The following is a 17,909-nucleotide window of genomic DNA, read 5'->3' on the forward strand; positions in this document are numbered from 1 at the left end:
CTAATATATGACTCGCCCCTCGAAAAATTCCAAAAAAATCAAAACGAATATAAAGTATATTTATTGACAAAACCGTAAATTGAATGAAAAAGAAGAATAAACCATTGAAAAATGTACGCTTGTAAAAATGATGTGAACTTACCTTTATACAAAAAATACATATCGTACTTTTTCTTTCATGTTTTTTGCACTTTCTAATATGAAATTTGAACAAAGTTGGTATTTGCTTTCTAACTTTTAGGAGAATTGTCAATAATTAAATGTTGTTTACAAATAATGGCTGCTATGATACAAGAAAATGTGATAAGAAATGTTCTACACAGCAATTATTTAAATATTAAAATAGTTGACAATTATGGGTAATTGTTGGTGTTTTAGATGTTTTAAAAATCAACCAAAAAAGTAAGATTTGTAACATATATTACTCGTTCATATAAATTTAACCATTCTTTTCAAAATCTTTATAGAAAAATTGTATTACTCATTTTGGGATTGGATAATGCTGGTAAAACGGCCACGGTAAAAGGTCTTGCTGGTGAATCCCGTGACGAATTGGTCTCCACGGTAGGATTTTCAGTTTATAATTTAAAATATCAAAAATGTGATATTCATATTTATGATATTGGAGGTGGTCCACAAATTCGAGGAATCTGGCATTTATATTTTTCTGATGTAAGATTTTATTTGTCTTTATCTTTGTTAAATATACATTTTTTTATAATATTTTTGCCCCATATTTTTCTTAAACTCTACTAGATATAAAAAAAATCATTTGTAGCTAGTTTGCCATTTATACCGTTATAACAAAGTAAAAAATATAAATACTGCTTAAAAATGCTTTATTTAAGTGTAAAAAAATATTTAAAATACATTATAATTTTGAGATATTTAAACACAGTTTTTTGGCGATCTCTGTTGATGACGTATAAGTACGTGATCTGTCAATTGGTGACAGTTCAATGTATAATTTACACTTTAAAAAAATGAACACATAATTTACACTCGTTATCATTAAGTTTTCTAATAAAAAGCCCTAGAATAGTATAATTTAATGATATACTATATAAAATGTAAGTAATTAATATCATACAGTATGTCAACAAATTTGACAAGCCCGTACTGTGATGTCACGTCCGTATAAAAATTTGAATTTCCGTTTTAGAAATTTATAAAAGCCCTCACTGAATTTGTACTTTTATTAATTAATTTTAAGTTATTAAAAAGATATTAATTACTAAAATAATGGTTTAGTTGTAATGTCCTGTCATTAAAGTTACAGAAGAAAAATATTTGAACCAAATTTAAATTTCATAAATATTCCCTATTGGTTTCGAATGTAATTGGGAATATGATTTATCGAGAACACAATAATTTTGCTGATTAAATTTAATACGCGCTAACAATTATTGAAAATCATAAAAAATACTTCTAAAAACTGAAATTACAGTTAAACTGACTGAGTTTAACTGTAATTTGGGTAACAAATTGACAAACTACCTAAAACTGACCATTTTAAAAATATTTTAGGCGCATGGTATAATATTCGTAGTTGATTCAAATGATTATAAACGATTATCTGAAGTGAAATTAATACTAAATGAATTACTAACAAATGAAAAACTAGCTGGAAAACCAATGTTACTACTTGCTAATAAACAAGACATACCTAGTGCCTTAGATGAATTGGACATTGTTGAAAAACTAAAACTTGAAGAACTGGTTAATCAACAGAGGTGTCCAACACTGGTCAAATCATGTTGTGCAATTGAACAAAGTCGTAGTAAGATAAAAATTGACGAATCCATATATAAAGGTTACATATGGCTGTTAAATTTAATATTACGTGATTACTGGAAGTTAAACGCACGCGTTGAGCGTGATTCACGTGAACAAAACAGTAAAAACTCGAGTATGCGTCAAAAGATTATAGATCGTGTCCAAAAACATAAAATTAACTCTATAGAATGGTTGAATGGAAGTGGTGATTGTGCTGGACCAATAGATGAATCTGATGAAGTGTCAAGTACTTCATCAAGCTCATCAAAATCATCAACACAAGTCTATATTCCTCATGTGCCTTTAGAAAATGCAGAGTCAGTGCCTTCAATATCTGAAACTAAACAAATTGAAGTAAAACCAAAACGAAGATTTTCTGGTATGCGTTCAAATAAAACTGCACCAGCTACATTACTTGGTGTAGGTGCCTTACTAAGTCAAAAGAAATCAGCATCGATAACAGATACAAATAGACAATTAAAATCGGCACATCCACGTTATCCGCAAACATTAAATCCGGCTGATTTGAATCATAGTTCAAATAATGACATTCCTTATCACCGAGAAAAGCATGTAGGAAATGGTAGCATTGTATTGCCGCCTATTAATTTGTTTACAATTAGTAATAGCAGTGTAGTAAATAGGACAGACGTTAAACCACGTTCACCTAACGGAGACGTTCATACAGTTGTTGTACATCATGCCTTATAGTCTAAGTAATAATTTATAATATTAGTTGCCACTCTGTAAATAAGAGATCAATTATGATCTATTTTCCGCTCTCTGAAATAATATTTGGACAAAAGCAACAAATTGGCTCAATGAACAAAAGTTGTATAATGGAGAAGTGCGCTTTCGGAGATGTAAATTATGATATTCGAGTTGACTAAATAATAACAATAATAAAACATAAGAAAGGTACCGCAAATGGGATATTTCCGGGTAAGAGATGCTATTTTAAGCAGTTGAAGCTATGAGTTTTCTGTCGAGGCCAGACGCCACGCAGGAAGCCCTCAGCTTCCCGGGATTTCTCCTAGGATTAATGGATCTGACGCCGAGCAAGTTTCTGTTGGTGCAAATAACATGTATGGACTTTACTCCTCCATACTGACCCTACACGTGGCATAATTGGAGATACCCATACTATGAAGGTAATACTTCAATCACCCCTTTCTCAAACATGTGATCCAGTCAAATTGACTGGATCACATAGACGAATAGAAATCAATACACGAATACATTCTTATTTTCAGCAAAAAAAGTTGTATAAAGTTCGTGATTGAAAATATTGATTAAAAATGCATGGTTTTAAACACGTGCTAATGAATAAACAGCAAATTGTAGCCGAGATTCCTATAAACCATAATCAATATTGCTTGCCTTGCCAACTTCGATAAACTACATTAAAACTCGTATAGCTTTTGATTATTGAACCATTTTCCAATTTCAAATTTTGTTTTGTCTGAAAGAATTTAGTGGAAAATAAGTTTTTTTTTATTGTAAATTATTGAACTAAAATGCAAATAAGTGCTGCTGTTTTAATATTCAGATGATGTAACTAACTAGAGGGACAATTCAACATGGTATCTTAAACAGAAAATTTATTTGTCACACGAGAATAGTAAATTGACTCCGACAAATAAATTTGATTCAGTTGACAATTTCCAATTACAACGGTGCAGGATGGCAATCTGGATTTTAAAACTACAGTTATGCAGCTTGTCTAGTTAGTAAAAGAAGATTATGATTAATATTAATTAGTACTGTGTACCTCGATGTAAGGACCAAAATATTTGTAATTTATTTAAAGTTACTTGTTCTAGTCACAAATTATTATAAGATATTTTTAAATATTTTTATTTGATAATAATATTCTTTTTATAAATACTTAAGTGATGACTTTATTATTTATTCCCCTGACAACACTCCGTGTATCGACAATACATTTTTTTTAGTTTAATGAAAACCGACGACCGATGAGGGAAACAAATGTCTATGAATTATGAAATTATGACTGAAAAATCAATCAATTCGTTTCATTTGTGATGTGCATTCAGCATAATATTTTGTATAACGAAGTCTGCATTTTACAAAAGACAGCCTTATGCGCAGTACAAAGTACGCAACAACCGAGGACTAAACCTCGTCCAGATACGCGGCTATTTTCCTGCTACCCTCGAGTGGAGGGTTCTTAATAAAAACGCTACGTAGAGTATCTCTTATATAGCTGGAAAACCATATTACCTCAATCTATAGGTTTTTAACAAAAAACAGAAATTCTCATCCACTATGTTCTCATCGACACATACATATCGTCTATTATTATTTTTGCTTCGTTGCCTAGAAATTTCAAAACAAATAATTTGACAAAAATAATGAAAATAGTTTACGGAAATTTTCTATTTGTTTAATTTGTATTGAATATGATTAAGAAAAAGCATAATGCATACTGTACAATATATCATAATAATTCATTCAGTGGTCTACCAAAATTACCACCCAGTACGAACTGGTGTAAACGATTATGTAGATACATAAGGAAATTAACATTGATTTCAGGTATGAAGTCATTTAAATTAGAAAAATTTGTGGTAAAATTTACAGAAAATGGTTTATTTTTATTTTTGCTTTCTAGAAACTCATCCCATGACGAAATTATTTTTACCAAGTTCAGTGAAGTTATTAAATGAAAAACGTCGTCATATCCGATCAAAACAATGGTTTGTTTTTCATCCATTCAGTCAACTAATGTAATTACTTTTCACGAAAATTAAAGTATTTATGTTAAATTGTGTTTTTAACGATTCTTGACTCCACAATACTGAGCCAATCTCTACTGATTTAAATATGAAATGGAGAGGAGGGAATAATTTTTTTGATTATGCTATGGCGAGATACATGTTTATACCCTCTTCAACCGACATTGCAATGCTAGTTTCTTGGAGTCACGAATAGCATTCCAAAATTTCTCGGGGCCTGCGGACGTCGATATTTTTAAGTTTCTACGTTACCATAAAAAACTAAAATTATCTAGATTCAAAGGCCACGTTTGCATGGCTTCTGTTTAATGTAAATTTTTATTTTTTTAGATTTTATTGGACTTACTTTTATGGATTTATATTAACTATTGATTTAATACTCAGCCCATATTTATGCTACGATGGCAAATTAATCAAATCCATTTATGCTGGGAAAAATGATAATTTTTTTGCAATTATTCTATTAATGTTTTCTTCAGCTTTAATAAATATAGCAATTCGGTTAAATACTGGCTATTACGTATATGAAACAAAACACTTAATTTTAAAACCATCAAAAATTTTTAAGTAAATTGTTTTCAATTGATTTATTTATACAAGCTTCATGTCGGTAGGGTTTCTCAAGGAGGCCTAGATTTACATATTGGACCACATGGGCCATGGCCAAGAATAAAAGTATAATTATGATTTATTAAGTGATTTAAAACAAAGTATGGATAATGGACCTTTTCATTTAAGGATGTTTGGGAAGTATATCAAAATGCTTCAAAATGAATGAAAATTAGTAGGATGCTCTTTAGTTAATGTCAAATAACTCCGACGGAGGGAGGGAGGGTGTGTGTGTTATTATATCACAATGCTTACCCTATTAATAGCTCCTTGAATATTGACCATTTATTCTGATACATACGGTATTTAAAACAGGATGTCATGTACCGTTTTAAGTTTTAACATACCTCAATATTAGAGTTTCGAAAACTATTTTACTCCGTTATTACTTGCTTTTTATTAATGTTGACGATAATTTATATATTAAGGCCTTTTTTTTAGAGCATATGGGTTTATGTCCTTTGTAATTGATGTATTAAGTGCCCAGCCTATCTTGTCTTTGTACTTTCGTGTTGTTAATCTTGGAGAAGGAATAGAAGAATTGAGTGTTCGTATATTTCATACAGCTCGCTTGTTACCGCTGTTACGTAAGGGAGGATTAAAAATGTCTATGGAATTTATTGAAAGGTGCCTTGAGGTAATTTTGTAATAACATAGCTATTTTTTCCTTAGGGCTAGGTCACTATGTGTAGGTGAGACAGTACACGTCAAACAATTTAAAAAAACATTAAGGTATATTGCATTAGAAATAAGAGAAGGGACATATTTTTATTTAATAAACATGTGTCTCAAATGAAATTTTTTTGCCTCGTTTGGGTTTTCTGCAAACCAATGTGGAAATTATAGTTATATCTTTGTTACTCTCATGAAATAATTTTGACAGTCAACAGATGACGGTTTTGACTGAGAAAACAGATTTTTTATTTATTTCCAAAAACGAAATTGATTTTACTTTTCGTTGTGAATAGAAAATAATCAAACAACCGACTCTAGTTCTGATAGCAAAGAATGTGGTGTTTATTTCACTTGTTTTACATTGGATTACATGTGGAGAGGTTGTATTTTTCTTTTTCATAGAATCACAATTTAAAAATTTTAATAATAAAGCGATTAATGATCATATTGGGTTTCATAACTACGTAGAATGTTTACTTAAAACAGCAGAATCTGTCTTTCGTAAGTATATAGTTGTATTAATTTTAAACCACGATTTTATTTAGGTATATTGAAGAACGTTTCCATACTTTTAATTTCACCAATACCTACGCTGGAACAAGTAACCGCTTTAAATCATTCGATAAATGTCAAACTTAATTTCTAAAATTGTATATTTCGTAAACAATTATGAAATCAATAAATTTATCCAATTACAGAGCACTTACATACAGGCGGTAGATCGTATATTACATACATAATAAGGGCACGAAATTTACTACAAAAACAAAAATTGTAAAATAATTTAATTGGGCAGTTTATATGAAATCCAAAAACAGTTTGAAGTCTTTACCGTCGCTTTACTTATCAAATGATCTCACTTTGATTTTGAATGAAAATTGTTCCAATTCTGAGTATCCAGAAACTATAGCTTTTACTGTAAATAAGCTATATCCTTTTATATAGCAGGATTTGCATGTATTTGAGTTTGCTAAATGTGAGAACCACATTTTGTCAGTTGATTATTGTTCAGAAAAGCTTAAAATTAATATTTCGGACGTTGTCAGAAACCCTATTGCTCCAATTTCTGTTCACGTAAAAAAGGGCCGCTATGATTTTTTCGTAAAATAACTGTTATCGAGATAATAACAGTTTAAAGTTTAGAAAAATTCAAGTTTTGAAAGTGGCGTTTTTCTGTATCAGTAATAAATTAGTTTAATATACTTCATACATACATGTATGAATTTTGACTATTTTTTGTTTATTTTACTTTGTTTATATGAATTATTAAAATAAAAATAGTGCCTTGCAATTTTGAAACAGCCTTCAAAAATTAAATGACATAATTACATCTGCAAGACAAGATGAAATTTTCTCATGCGATGATTTATTTAACAGATTTCTACAGAGACCTTAAGTATGTAGAACATTACTCAGAAATATTCAAAATGCTGTTTGGAATATTTTTCAGAGGATATGTGTCAGGTAGGATTAAATAGTTTTACTTATCATGCATTATCCCTATCCCTAGATATTATAAATGCGAAAGTGTGTTTGTTTGTTTCGCTTTCACGCAAAAACTACTAAACAGATTTGAATGCAATTATATAATAGTATAGCTCATTGGTCAGCAACCTGCGGCTCGCGAGATAACAGATATGTGTTTTTATTTTAGCCGTTATGATAAACCACTTTCTGTTATATTATGGACCGGGTCGAAAAAATAATGATATCATGTGCCAACTAAACAAATACGTCAAGACAAACAAATTACCTTCACATTTACAAATACGATTAACAACATATTTGAAAAATAAATTTCGTCATCAATATTTTGATGAAGCATCAATTTTAACAACACTTTCTGGTAAGAAAACTTGCGATAATTTAGTCTTCTCAAGATGTAGGATTCCGACTTGGCTTACTTTTTATCGGAAAACAATTTTTTTAAACTAAGTAAAAAAAAATGTATCGGTAATAACAAATATTAATAAATAAATTATAAATAATGCAAACAAATAATACATTTTCGTGATGCACTCACTATAAAAACTAACAAAATGCAAATAACTTAAATATTGTAACTAACTTAAACATGTAATTTTTGGATCACCAGATTGTGCGCGCGTATCAAAAGAAGTCACTAATTGAACGATCCAGTTTAGTAAAACGGCTAGGCTGTTAATTGAACTGCTAAGTAAGCAAGTTGGCTGCGACATATATACAATACATGTGATAAAAATATGTATTTAATCCATGCTGGTAACCGTAAACTATTTTATTAATATAAAAGAATGGATGGACATAAAAGTTTATCCATATTATATATATTGATTAAATTAAAAATTTAACATTATTTTGTAACAAATTTCAATAAGTAATTATGTTAATTTACATTTAAAAAATATTATTTATGCAATTTCGTGACTTATTTTTACAATAGACCTTTTTGACATTTTTTTTTCTTTGTTTTAAATGAAAGTAAATGTCTTGATAAATGGGCTAATTTTTTCCCCCGATTTTTTTGAAGTCATATGGCCGAGAAAACAGACAATGAAAATCATTTAAATTCAAATTGGTGAAAACGATCCGGAAACACACGAAGCTACACGAACGTCATTGTGACGTCATTTAAAGTTACAATAACCATATATTAATACAGTGTTTCACTGTCATTGCTTGTCGGATTGACATCACAGATCACGGGTGCAGTGGAGTCAAAAAAAACAAATTTTTCATAGTGTTTTTAGTGTTAAAAATGCGTAATTTTCGAGTTACAGGCTCTACTCGGCCAATATTTTCATAAAAAATTAACAAAAAGCATTTCTGTTTTTCATGAAAAAGGTCTATTTTTATAATACAACAAGTTTAATTAATTGTTATTATACCATGCATATATTAAGTTTAGTCCCAAGTTTGTAACGCTTAAAAATAATGATGCTAGGAAAAAAATTTTGTCATAGCTGTTCATAAAATCACCTAATTAGTCCATTTCCGGTTGTCCGTCCGTCCGTCTGTGGTCACGATAACTCAAAAACGAAAAAAGATATCGAGCTGAAATTTTTACAGCGTACTCAGGACGTAAAAAGTGAGGTCAAGTTCGTAAATGAGCATCATAGGTCAATTAGGTCTTGGGTCCGTAGGACCCATCTTGTAAACCGTTAGAGATAGAATAAAAGTTTAAATGTAAAAAATGTTTCTTATAAAACAATAAAAAACTTTTGTTTGAAACATTTTTTTGTAAACATCACTGTTTACCCACGAGGGCGTTAATTAGGTGTAAATTTTATAGTATGCATTAATATAAGTGTATATCAGTGTGTGTGTGTGTTTATTTACAAGTGAATATCTTTTGTTATTTACGTGACGTCAAAAAAACAAACGATTGCGCATCAACACTGTCTATGCATGGTATTTCAACAATTAAGTCAATTGTTTCTTTTCACTTGTTTTTCAATAACTTCAAATAACACCATTCTGACATTCATTTACTATACCATTTACATGTGAACAATTAAAAGTTAGCCATATTTTGAATAAAACGCATGAATTATTGTAAATTTTAACTTGGACGATAAGTTGACTCGAACTAATTTGACGCTATAAACAAAGAACATGACTTTTTTAGATCAATACATTTTTGTTAATTCCACATTATTTTCAGATCATTTACGCATGGAAATAAAAATGAATTCATGCAATCCAGAAATAGAAAGATATTTATTTACTGGTATACCAAAATCTCGCATAGGCAAAATCGTAAAATGTTTTCGCACTGAAATCTATTTACCTCATGATATTATAATAAATGCTGGTTCACAAGATGATAAAACATATTTCATTAATAATGGAACGGTTTTTCTTTCTGGTATCCTTGGAAATGAGGTAATCGGAATGAGCGTCTAGAGTACTCGTACTCATTCAAAGCACATTTTTATGAGAAACTGACAACTCAAAGCACAAAATGTTCTAATTTCCGAGATACTGTAATATTGAGAAAACCATATGATGTTGAATAATCCGTTTACAAATCATCTTGTAAGATCAAAGGCGGGCTTACAAGAAAATAAAAACATAAAATTTAGAATTTCCCGACAAAAAATTTAGAACTTCTGGATAAATAAATTTATTATTTTTAGATTTGCCATTTGATGGCTGGTGATATGTTTGGAGCGTTATGTTTACATCCATTTGAATCCTTCACTTATTCAGTAATTGCAGATACTTATGTGGAAGTTTTTGTACTATCCCAAAAACATTTTACAAATTGTATATTAAAGGATGCAGAAATGCTGCCACAATTTCAATTTTTGGTTGACCGTTTTCTTGAGAAATATCAGATTGACCAATACCGTTTATCAATAAATAGAGATTTTGATAAAGAGGTTTCAATTTAATTTTTTTTTTTCATTAGTATATGCTATGTATTATTTTTTATTTTTTAATAATAATAAATTTTGTTTCAATTTCTGAATTAAACTTAATATGGTAATTTGAATTTTAGTGAAATAAAGACGCAAGTTCTTTATTTAATATTGTATTTAATGAACACATGTAATTACACAAATTATAACATAACTTTGTATTCTCAAGTTGAACAGAACATTTGATTAATTAATAATAATTGTATAAGAAAATAATATGTCATCTCATGACTAAGAAACTAACAACACTATGTATATCCTCCATCGTAGGTTATTATCATTTTATCCATGAAGATTATAAAGGAGAACGATCGCTATGTACTAAAGCATTAGCGCACCTGTCCCTGAAAATAGACCTTTTCATCGATATGCTTTTATTTCGGACAGTTGTCAAAAAACTATTAAATCTAAGAAAATCTAGTATATTTTGTCTTTTTCAAACAAGGCTTTTTGACAAAGATAGAAGATATGTGATATGTCTTTACTTGATTGAAATCTGTCCGAAACAAAAAAGAATCATTTTGTAAATGAAAAGCCCTATTGGTAGAATTTATAGTTCATTTTTAAACCAGCCGAGCTGTCGTCGGTAAGTAGCATATTAGCGCACAACAGCCCGCATTTAATGAGACAACTTAGCGATCCCAGCGCCTCACTTATTTTGTCCATATTTGGGGGACAATATTTTCTATTGCGATCGTTCTCCTTCTTTATAACCTCCATGATTTTATCTATGGTTATTATTCATACACACTTATTGTATAAGGGTGCTTGCTAAAGTTTACACAACAGTGCACACAAATACACTGAGCATACTGTGCACACTGGCAGAGCGAGAGAGCGAATGAGCGAGTAATGGTTGAGTTTATTATTTCTAACAAAACTGTTTTCTATTTTAATATTATAAAAAGGGCACAGTTAGAGTCAAATCGAAGTTGAAAATGGTTTTTCTCTACCATGAATCCGTTTATGTTTAGTTAACGAACTTAGTTGACTAAATGTTTTATTACAAATATCACATGAAAATGGTTTTTCTCCACTATGAATCCGATTATGTAAAACTAAATAATCTTTCCGAGTAAATCTTTTATTGCAAATATCACATATAAATGGTTTTTCTCCACTATGAATACGTTTATGTGACACTAAATGATGTTGCTGACTAAATTTTTTATTACAAATATCACATGAAAATGGTTTTTCTCCACTATGAATCCGGTTATGTAGAACTAAATAATCTTTCCGAGTAAATCTTTTATTGCAAATAATACATGAAAATGGTTTTTCTCCACTATGAATACGTTTATGTGAAACTAAATGATGTTGCTGAGTAAATTGTTTATTACAAGTATCACATGAAAATGGTTTCTCTCCACTATGAATCCGGTTATGTAGAACTAAATAATCTTGTCGAGTAAATCTTTTATTACAAATATCACATGGAAATGCCATTGTGAATACGTTTATGTGAAACTAAATTCTGTTTCTGAGTAAATATTTTATTACAAATATCACACGCAAATGAGTTTAATCCTAGAACTGTTTCATTTAATATTTCACCTTTAATAATTAGTTCTTCATGTAATTCTTTTTCAAGTTTAATATTTTCGTAATTAATTGTGCACAATTGTTTATCATTTTCGTGAACAAGATCATGTTTTACACTTTCAACACTATCAATATCACTGATGTCCTCATTTGGCATTTCATTTTTAATTCGTACTTCGTACATCTTCTATTTTAACATTGTCATCTAATGTTTCATTTTTAATAATAATTAATTCTGTATAAAATTCTTTTTCAACTCCAATAAATGAATTATTTGCCATTTTTTTTAAATATTTAATTATGTCTAAAACAGTAAAACTAACTTATCTAAGGTTCAAGAATCAATATCAATTATGTATTATGCTTTTAAAATTCATAGACGTAAGAAATGAGTTGACTATATTCTTTGGAACTCAGGGCTATGAAATTTTTATGTAATATGTAAGGTATACTAAGTTTAGTCCCAAGTTTGTAACGCTTAAAAATATTAATGCTACAAACAAAATTTTGGTATAGGTGTTCATAAAATCACCTAATCAGTTCATTTCCGGCTGTCCGTCCGTCCGTCTGTGGACAAGATGACTCAAAAACGAAAAAAGATATCAAATTGAAATTTTTACTGCGTACTCAGGACGTAAAAAGTAAGGTCGAGTTCGTAAATGAGTAACAGAGGTCAATTGGGTCTTGGGTCTGTAGAACCCATCTTGTAAACCGTTAGACATAGAACAAAAGTAGTTAGAGAGATGTACAAATGATTTACTGATGGTCATGGTAACCGTCTCTATGTGTTATATTCCCTCCCACCCAAGGAATAATTCGTGTTTTTCATAGTACTGCCAAAAAAATCCCTGACCACTTGCTTTTCTGCCAGACATATTTTCCTGACCCTTTTGACATCCTCAACACAACCAAACAAGTTTTACAGTTTCCAGAACCATCACTTCAAATTTTTTTACCGCGTAACGACATTTTCGGTTTTTTTGGCATAATTCGGGAATGGGACGATTTGTTGAGCTCAAACTTTGTAGGATGACTGTTCAGAATCACATCTAATGAATTATCAAACAAGCAGACAGTTTCCAGAACCATAACTTAGTGACAGTTTTTCAAATCTCTCCCTGGCGGGGAATATGACACACAGAAATTCGAGGAACCTTACAGGGCGACTTGGAGCATTACCTACTATCATATTTAAGGCTCAGCAGACGGTTACCATGACCATCAGTAAATCATGTACATCTGTCTAACTAAAATTATTTTTTAACGCATTATTTTGCAGCCCTGTTTGGAAGAAGAGGAGCGCTTCATTCTTTTACATCTGTAAGACTGTAATGTCAAAAACAGAATACACGTGTTTCAAGTTTTGTGGTTATGTTTATTAAAATGCCAAGTTAAAATTATTGCTTTCCACTCTTCACTGTAAAGTGTATTTCTCGAAAATGGATAGTTATGATATATTTAAGAAATTAACTGTTGGAGTTAAATTTCAGAAAAAGAAGGTTTGAAAATAAATAACGTTATTCTTTTTTGTAATGATAAAATTACTTTGAATCAAATTGTGAAATTATTACAGGACGCTAAAAACAACAAAAAAGGTTTTAGTAAAGAAAACGATACAGAAAATTTAAACAAAATTTTAGACAATGGAAGTTTGTCAATAAAAAAAGAATTAGAAGAGACTGAAGGTATTACTCTACTGGGTAATATTACATCAAATTCCAAAAAGCAAAAAAAATCAAAAGAACTGACCGAGGAGAAAAAGGCACTGTTGCATCAAGAAGCTGTAAATCATTATCGCAATATAAATAATATTAATGTTGTTGGAAGACATATACCAGAACCCATTAAACAATTTTCAGATTTAAAAGTAGGAAATGATCTTTTGGAAAGTGTACAAAAATGTGGTTACCAAGAACCAACTTCAATTCAAAAACAAGCTATTCCAATTATGTTACAGGTACTTAAAAATAAAAATTTCTTTAAAATTTAACAATTTAAGTTATGACCTATTTTTCTTAGGGGAGACAAGTTTTAGCATGCGCTCCAACTGGTTCAGGTAAAACTGCTGCATTTTTAGTGCCAATAATCCATGAACTTGGTCAAGCGAGTAAAGATGGCTGTAGGGCATTGATAATAACACCAACTAGAGAATTAGCAAAACAAATTCAACGGGAATGTCTTAAATTGTCTGCCACGCGTGGTTTACGGGTACATTTTATTAAAAAAGTTACTTCGAATCCAGATCAGTTTACAAAAAATTCAATTAAGAAAATCGGTAATGTTTATATAGTTAAATACTTGTGATTTTGGCTAATTTAAATAATTTTATTTTTAGACATTCTCATTACTACTCCAAATCGGCTTTGTTTCTTCCTAAATCAAGAACCATCTCCTATTTCTTTAACAAAGTAAGTATAATATTTGTCTAATGTCGGATCTTAGCACGGATCTAGTAATTATAGTCTAGGGATGGAGTATTAAGTCTTACTTTAGACGAGGGGGGTGTATCACTCAGGGGGAAGCAATGTGCCTGCTTTTGATTGGCTGGGGCTGTTCGCACTATATATTGCGGGAAAATTTAAATGGGTTGCGAATTCTGCGTGTGTTGTAGATTGGTTCGAGAAAAAAATCTTTCTATTTAAAGTAAAATCTTTTACCCTAAAGTATTTTTTTAAAGAAAATGTATTTTTTTAAAATACAATTTAGAAATTAATTACAAATATAATATTTTTAACTAATTTCCCTTGGATGAAAGAATATACCTTTAATATTCCTTTGACCGACTAATTACCTAAAGAATATATCGTAAATAATTCGTAAAATAATAAAAATAAAACTTCACTTATTTAAAGTAAGATTAGGTTCACGGGTACATAATTCAATACATAAATAAGTAATAATTTCCCCAAATAAATTTTTACATTAATTTTATATTTAAAAAATGCTATAATACGTTGAAATTTAGTATTGAAAATTAATTTTTCGAGACATTCTTAAGAATTATGTTAGTTAACTTATAATAGTCGTAACACTAGGATTGAAGATTGAATATTCACTAAATTGAATAGAATATTGTTGCGTTTAGGTTACTTATATCGTTGAAAAAATTGTTTTAAAACAAGCATAAATACTTCACATATTATAAAAAAAATAACTTTACAAATTTTACTTTTCTTTTGAATACAATATTATTTATTTATGATGTCCACAAACGTCAACCATATGTCATATGTAAACATGTTTCCATGCTTACAAACGAATCTAAAACACTTAAAGAAGGCTTTGAGCATACTTTCAGCATGCACCTAGTTAACAGCCAATAGAAAGTAGGCACAATGATACCCTGCCTCTCTCCCCTGAGTGAGACTCATCCCACTCGGTTATACTCCACCCCTTTTAAAATATTCCTATATCCATAGTTTCATTTGTGATGTGAATTCAGCATAATATTTTTTAAAGTATTATCTATTGATCATAGCTTATTAGCGATCCCTAGTTTTTAAATGCAATATCACAGGTTATTCCCAAGGTGTATATTCATGATTTTTTCTATATAGTGTTCGATGGCTAATTATTGACGAGGCTGATAAGCTATTTGAAACTGGTGTACGAAGTTTTCATGACCAACTAATGAAAATTATGACGGCGTGTTCGAATACACAGCGCCGAATTGCTATGTTTAGTGCTACGCATACACCAGCTGTCGCTTTTTGGTGCCGACATAATATGAAAGGATTAATCACATTAACAGTTGGAGAACGAAATGCCGCAGCAAGCACTTTGGAACAAGAATTATTGTTTGTGGGTAATGAACAAGGAAAATTAATAGCATTTAGAGATTTGGTGCGAAAAGGTTTAAATCCTCCAGTACTGGTGTTTGTTCAAAGTAAAGAACGAGCTCAACAATTATTTTCTGAACTTATTTATGATGGGATCAATGTGGATGTTATACATGCTGATAGAACTCAAACTCAGGTAATATTTTTATCGACTGATTCGATTTTCAAGAAAATTGTATGTCTAGTGAACATTATTCGCTATATTGAAGCTTAGTCTGATTTTAACAATCTACGCCTTTATAAAAAAAAATCATATGCCTTTATCTTTTCAGCGTGACAATACCGTAAAAGCGTTTCGCGAAGGTCGTATTTGGGTTTTAATATGTACAGAATTAATGGCACGTGGTATTGACTTTAAAGGTATTAATCTTGTAATTAATTACGACTTTCCACCATCAGCAATTTCATATATTCATCGAATTGGTAGAGCAGGACGAGCTGGGCGACTTGGTAAAGCGCTTACCTTGTTTACTACCGAAGATACTGTAAATTTACGAAGGTGTGTATCTTTCCTAATTTCTACTGTAATATATAACTTTTTTTTAAACATTTTTTCTAAAAACCAGTGGATTTGGCGAAAATCCAAAACAGTGTCCCAAGTTTTGGTGCCTCTTGCTCTGAAGATGACCGTTTTCGGACCCAAGTAAGACCCCTAAAATTACGAAAATATGTTTATATGTTTACCGTATATGCTCATGTTGGATCTTATTTGTATTTGAATTTACCAGAAAATTTTTTAAATTTTATTATTTAATAAAATTTGGCCAGGACCATTAAGCCATTCGCCAGAAATTATACGAAGAAATTATTCAATGAAGAAGTTAGTAATGAAAACGCACTGTTGAAATTGAATTTTTATTATTGTTTCAATAAACAAGTTTGAAGTCATGATTTTATTTGAAATGCTGTGTAATATTTTTATGATTAATTATTTTAAAATTCTTTTAGCATTGCACAAGTTTTAAAAAAATCAGGGTGTGAGGTACCTGAATATATGTTAAAAATGAATAAACGTGGCAAAAAACATAAGAAACGATTATTAGTTAGTGCACCGAAACGTGAAGATATTACAACAGATTTTATTTCAAGAAAAAGGTACGTAAATAAATACTTTTTCGTATAAAATAATTTTAAAAAAATTACTAAGCATATTTCGACCAATGGTTTTAAATTTTATATGGAAAATCGATCCAACTTTCTAATCTATAAATATATAGGAGACTTTCTATAGATCTATATAGATAGAAAGTCACTCATCATGATATCTCTGGAACTATAAGACCTAGAGACTTGAAATTAGGCAGGAATATTCCTTTTGCCAAGTAGAGGTCAGCTAAGAACGGATTTTACGAAATTCCACCCACAAGGGGGGTTGCGGGGGTGTTCATGAATAAAAAATTCATATTTTTAAATTATGGCTTTTAATAGTTCAAAACTTGGTCAGAATGTTTTAAATTACATTTAGAAATTTTTTTAACCTTCGGAGGGTAGAAAGGTGTAGCGAGAAAGTGGGAAGGAAATATCGAATATTTACAAATATACCTAAGTGGGGTATCAAATAAAAGAGCATGACGTGTACATTACAAAAATGTTATCCAACGCGAGGAAATGTGAGGGGGGGGGGGTTCAAGTGGGGATGTTGCCCAGCAAAGCGGGTATATTTTACGCCACGCAAAGCGGGCGGGTAACAGCTAGTACTATGGATATAATGCTTGTTGAGTAGGTCAAAAGTTTTTAACAGCCATACAGTTTTTTTACTTTTCAGTGGTAATGTTATGATTTAATATACCTTAATTTAATCATTATTTACTATTTAGCAATGATAATAATACATACGAAGAATACCGCAAATGGATCCCTACCTACCTAGACCAAGGGGTCCTCTGTTCCCTCATTGAGCATAACCTGTCACCCGAAGACAAGACGTCTCCAGGTGAGAGATGTTATTTTAAGCAGATGAAGCTTCTCCGCCGAGATTATTCCCAGGGTTATGGAACCAAGGTTTCGGACTCAAACATTCCAAACCTGACGCCTTGCATGTTTCTGCAGGTGCATATAACATGCATGAAGGTTTGATCGTCCTCTATATATGCCCTACAAGTGGCTCCATCAGAGATCCCCATGTTATAAAAATGTTAGTTCAATCGACAGTGTCCTCCCACCATCATGAAGAGTCACACCGTCTTTATTTAGTACCTTCAAATAATGTAAATCGTGAAGGGCATAAAAGGGCGATTCGATTATTGGAAAATTTTTGTTAGTAGCTGTAGTAGTATTTGAGACACCATGAGAATTGGTACAAT

General features: G+C 30.6%; 2 protein-coding genes and 1 long non-coding RNA gene across 3 annotated transcripts; all 3 read left to right on the plus strand.

The window, feature by feature from the left end:
* Positions 1 to 254: 254 nt before the first annotated feature.
* Positions 255 to 3,556, plus strand: LOC123297841 (ADP-ribosylation factor-like protein 13B). Its single transcript, XM_044879646.1, has 3 exons — positions 255 to 402; positions 468 to 672; positions 1,528 to 3,556. Exons 1-3 carry the CDS (start codon positions 356 to 358, stop codon positions 2,485 to 2,487), a joined length of 1,212 nt encoding a protein of 403 aa, XP_044735581.1. The 5' UTR covers positions 255 to 355; the 3' UTR covers positions 2,488 to 3,556.
* Positions 3,557 to 6,260: 2,704 nt separating this feature from the next.
* Positions 6,261 to 7,659, plus strand: LOC123299123. Its single transcript, XR_006535303.1, has 3 exons — positions 6,261 to 6,320; positions 7,197 to 7,283; positions 7,474 to 7,659. It is a non-coding gene; the product is annotated as an uncharacterized LOC123299123 (long non-coding RNA).
* Positions 7,660 to 13,115: 5,456 nt separating this feature from the next.
* LOC123297449 (probable ATP-dependent RNA helicase DDX52) lies at positions 13,116 to 17,708 on the plus strand. Its single transcript, XM_044879112.1, has 8 exons — positions 13,116 to 13,266; positions 13,341 to 13,724; positions 13,787 to 14,042; positions 14,103 to 14,175; positions 15,325 to 15,742; positions 15,879 to 16,105; positions 16,555 to 16,701; positions 17,424 to 17,708. Exons 1-8 carry the CDS (start codon positions 13,207 to 13,209, stop codon positions 17,680 to 17,682), a joined length of 1,824 nt encoding a protein of 607 aa, XP_044735047.1. The 5' UTR covers positions 13,116 to 13,206; the 3' UTR covers positions 17,683 to 17,708.
* Positions 17,709 to 17,909: the final 201 nt, after the last annotated feature.

This window comes from Chrysoperla carnea, chromosome 4, assembly GCF_905475395.1.
Source record: "Chrysoperla carnea chromosome 4, inChrCarn1.1, whole genome shotgun sequence".
NCBI lineage: Eukaryota > Metazoa > Arthropoda > Insecta > Neuroptera > Chrysopidae > Chrysoperla > Chrysoperla carnea.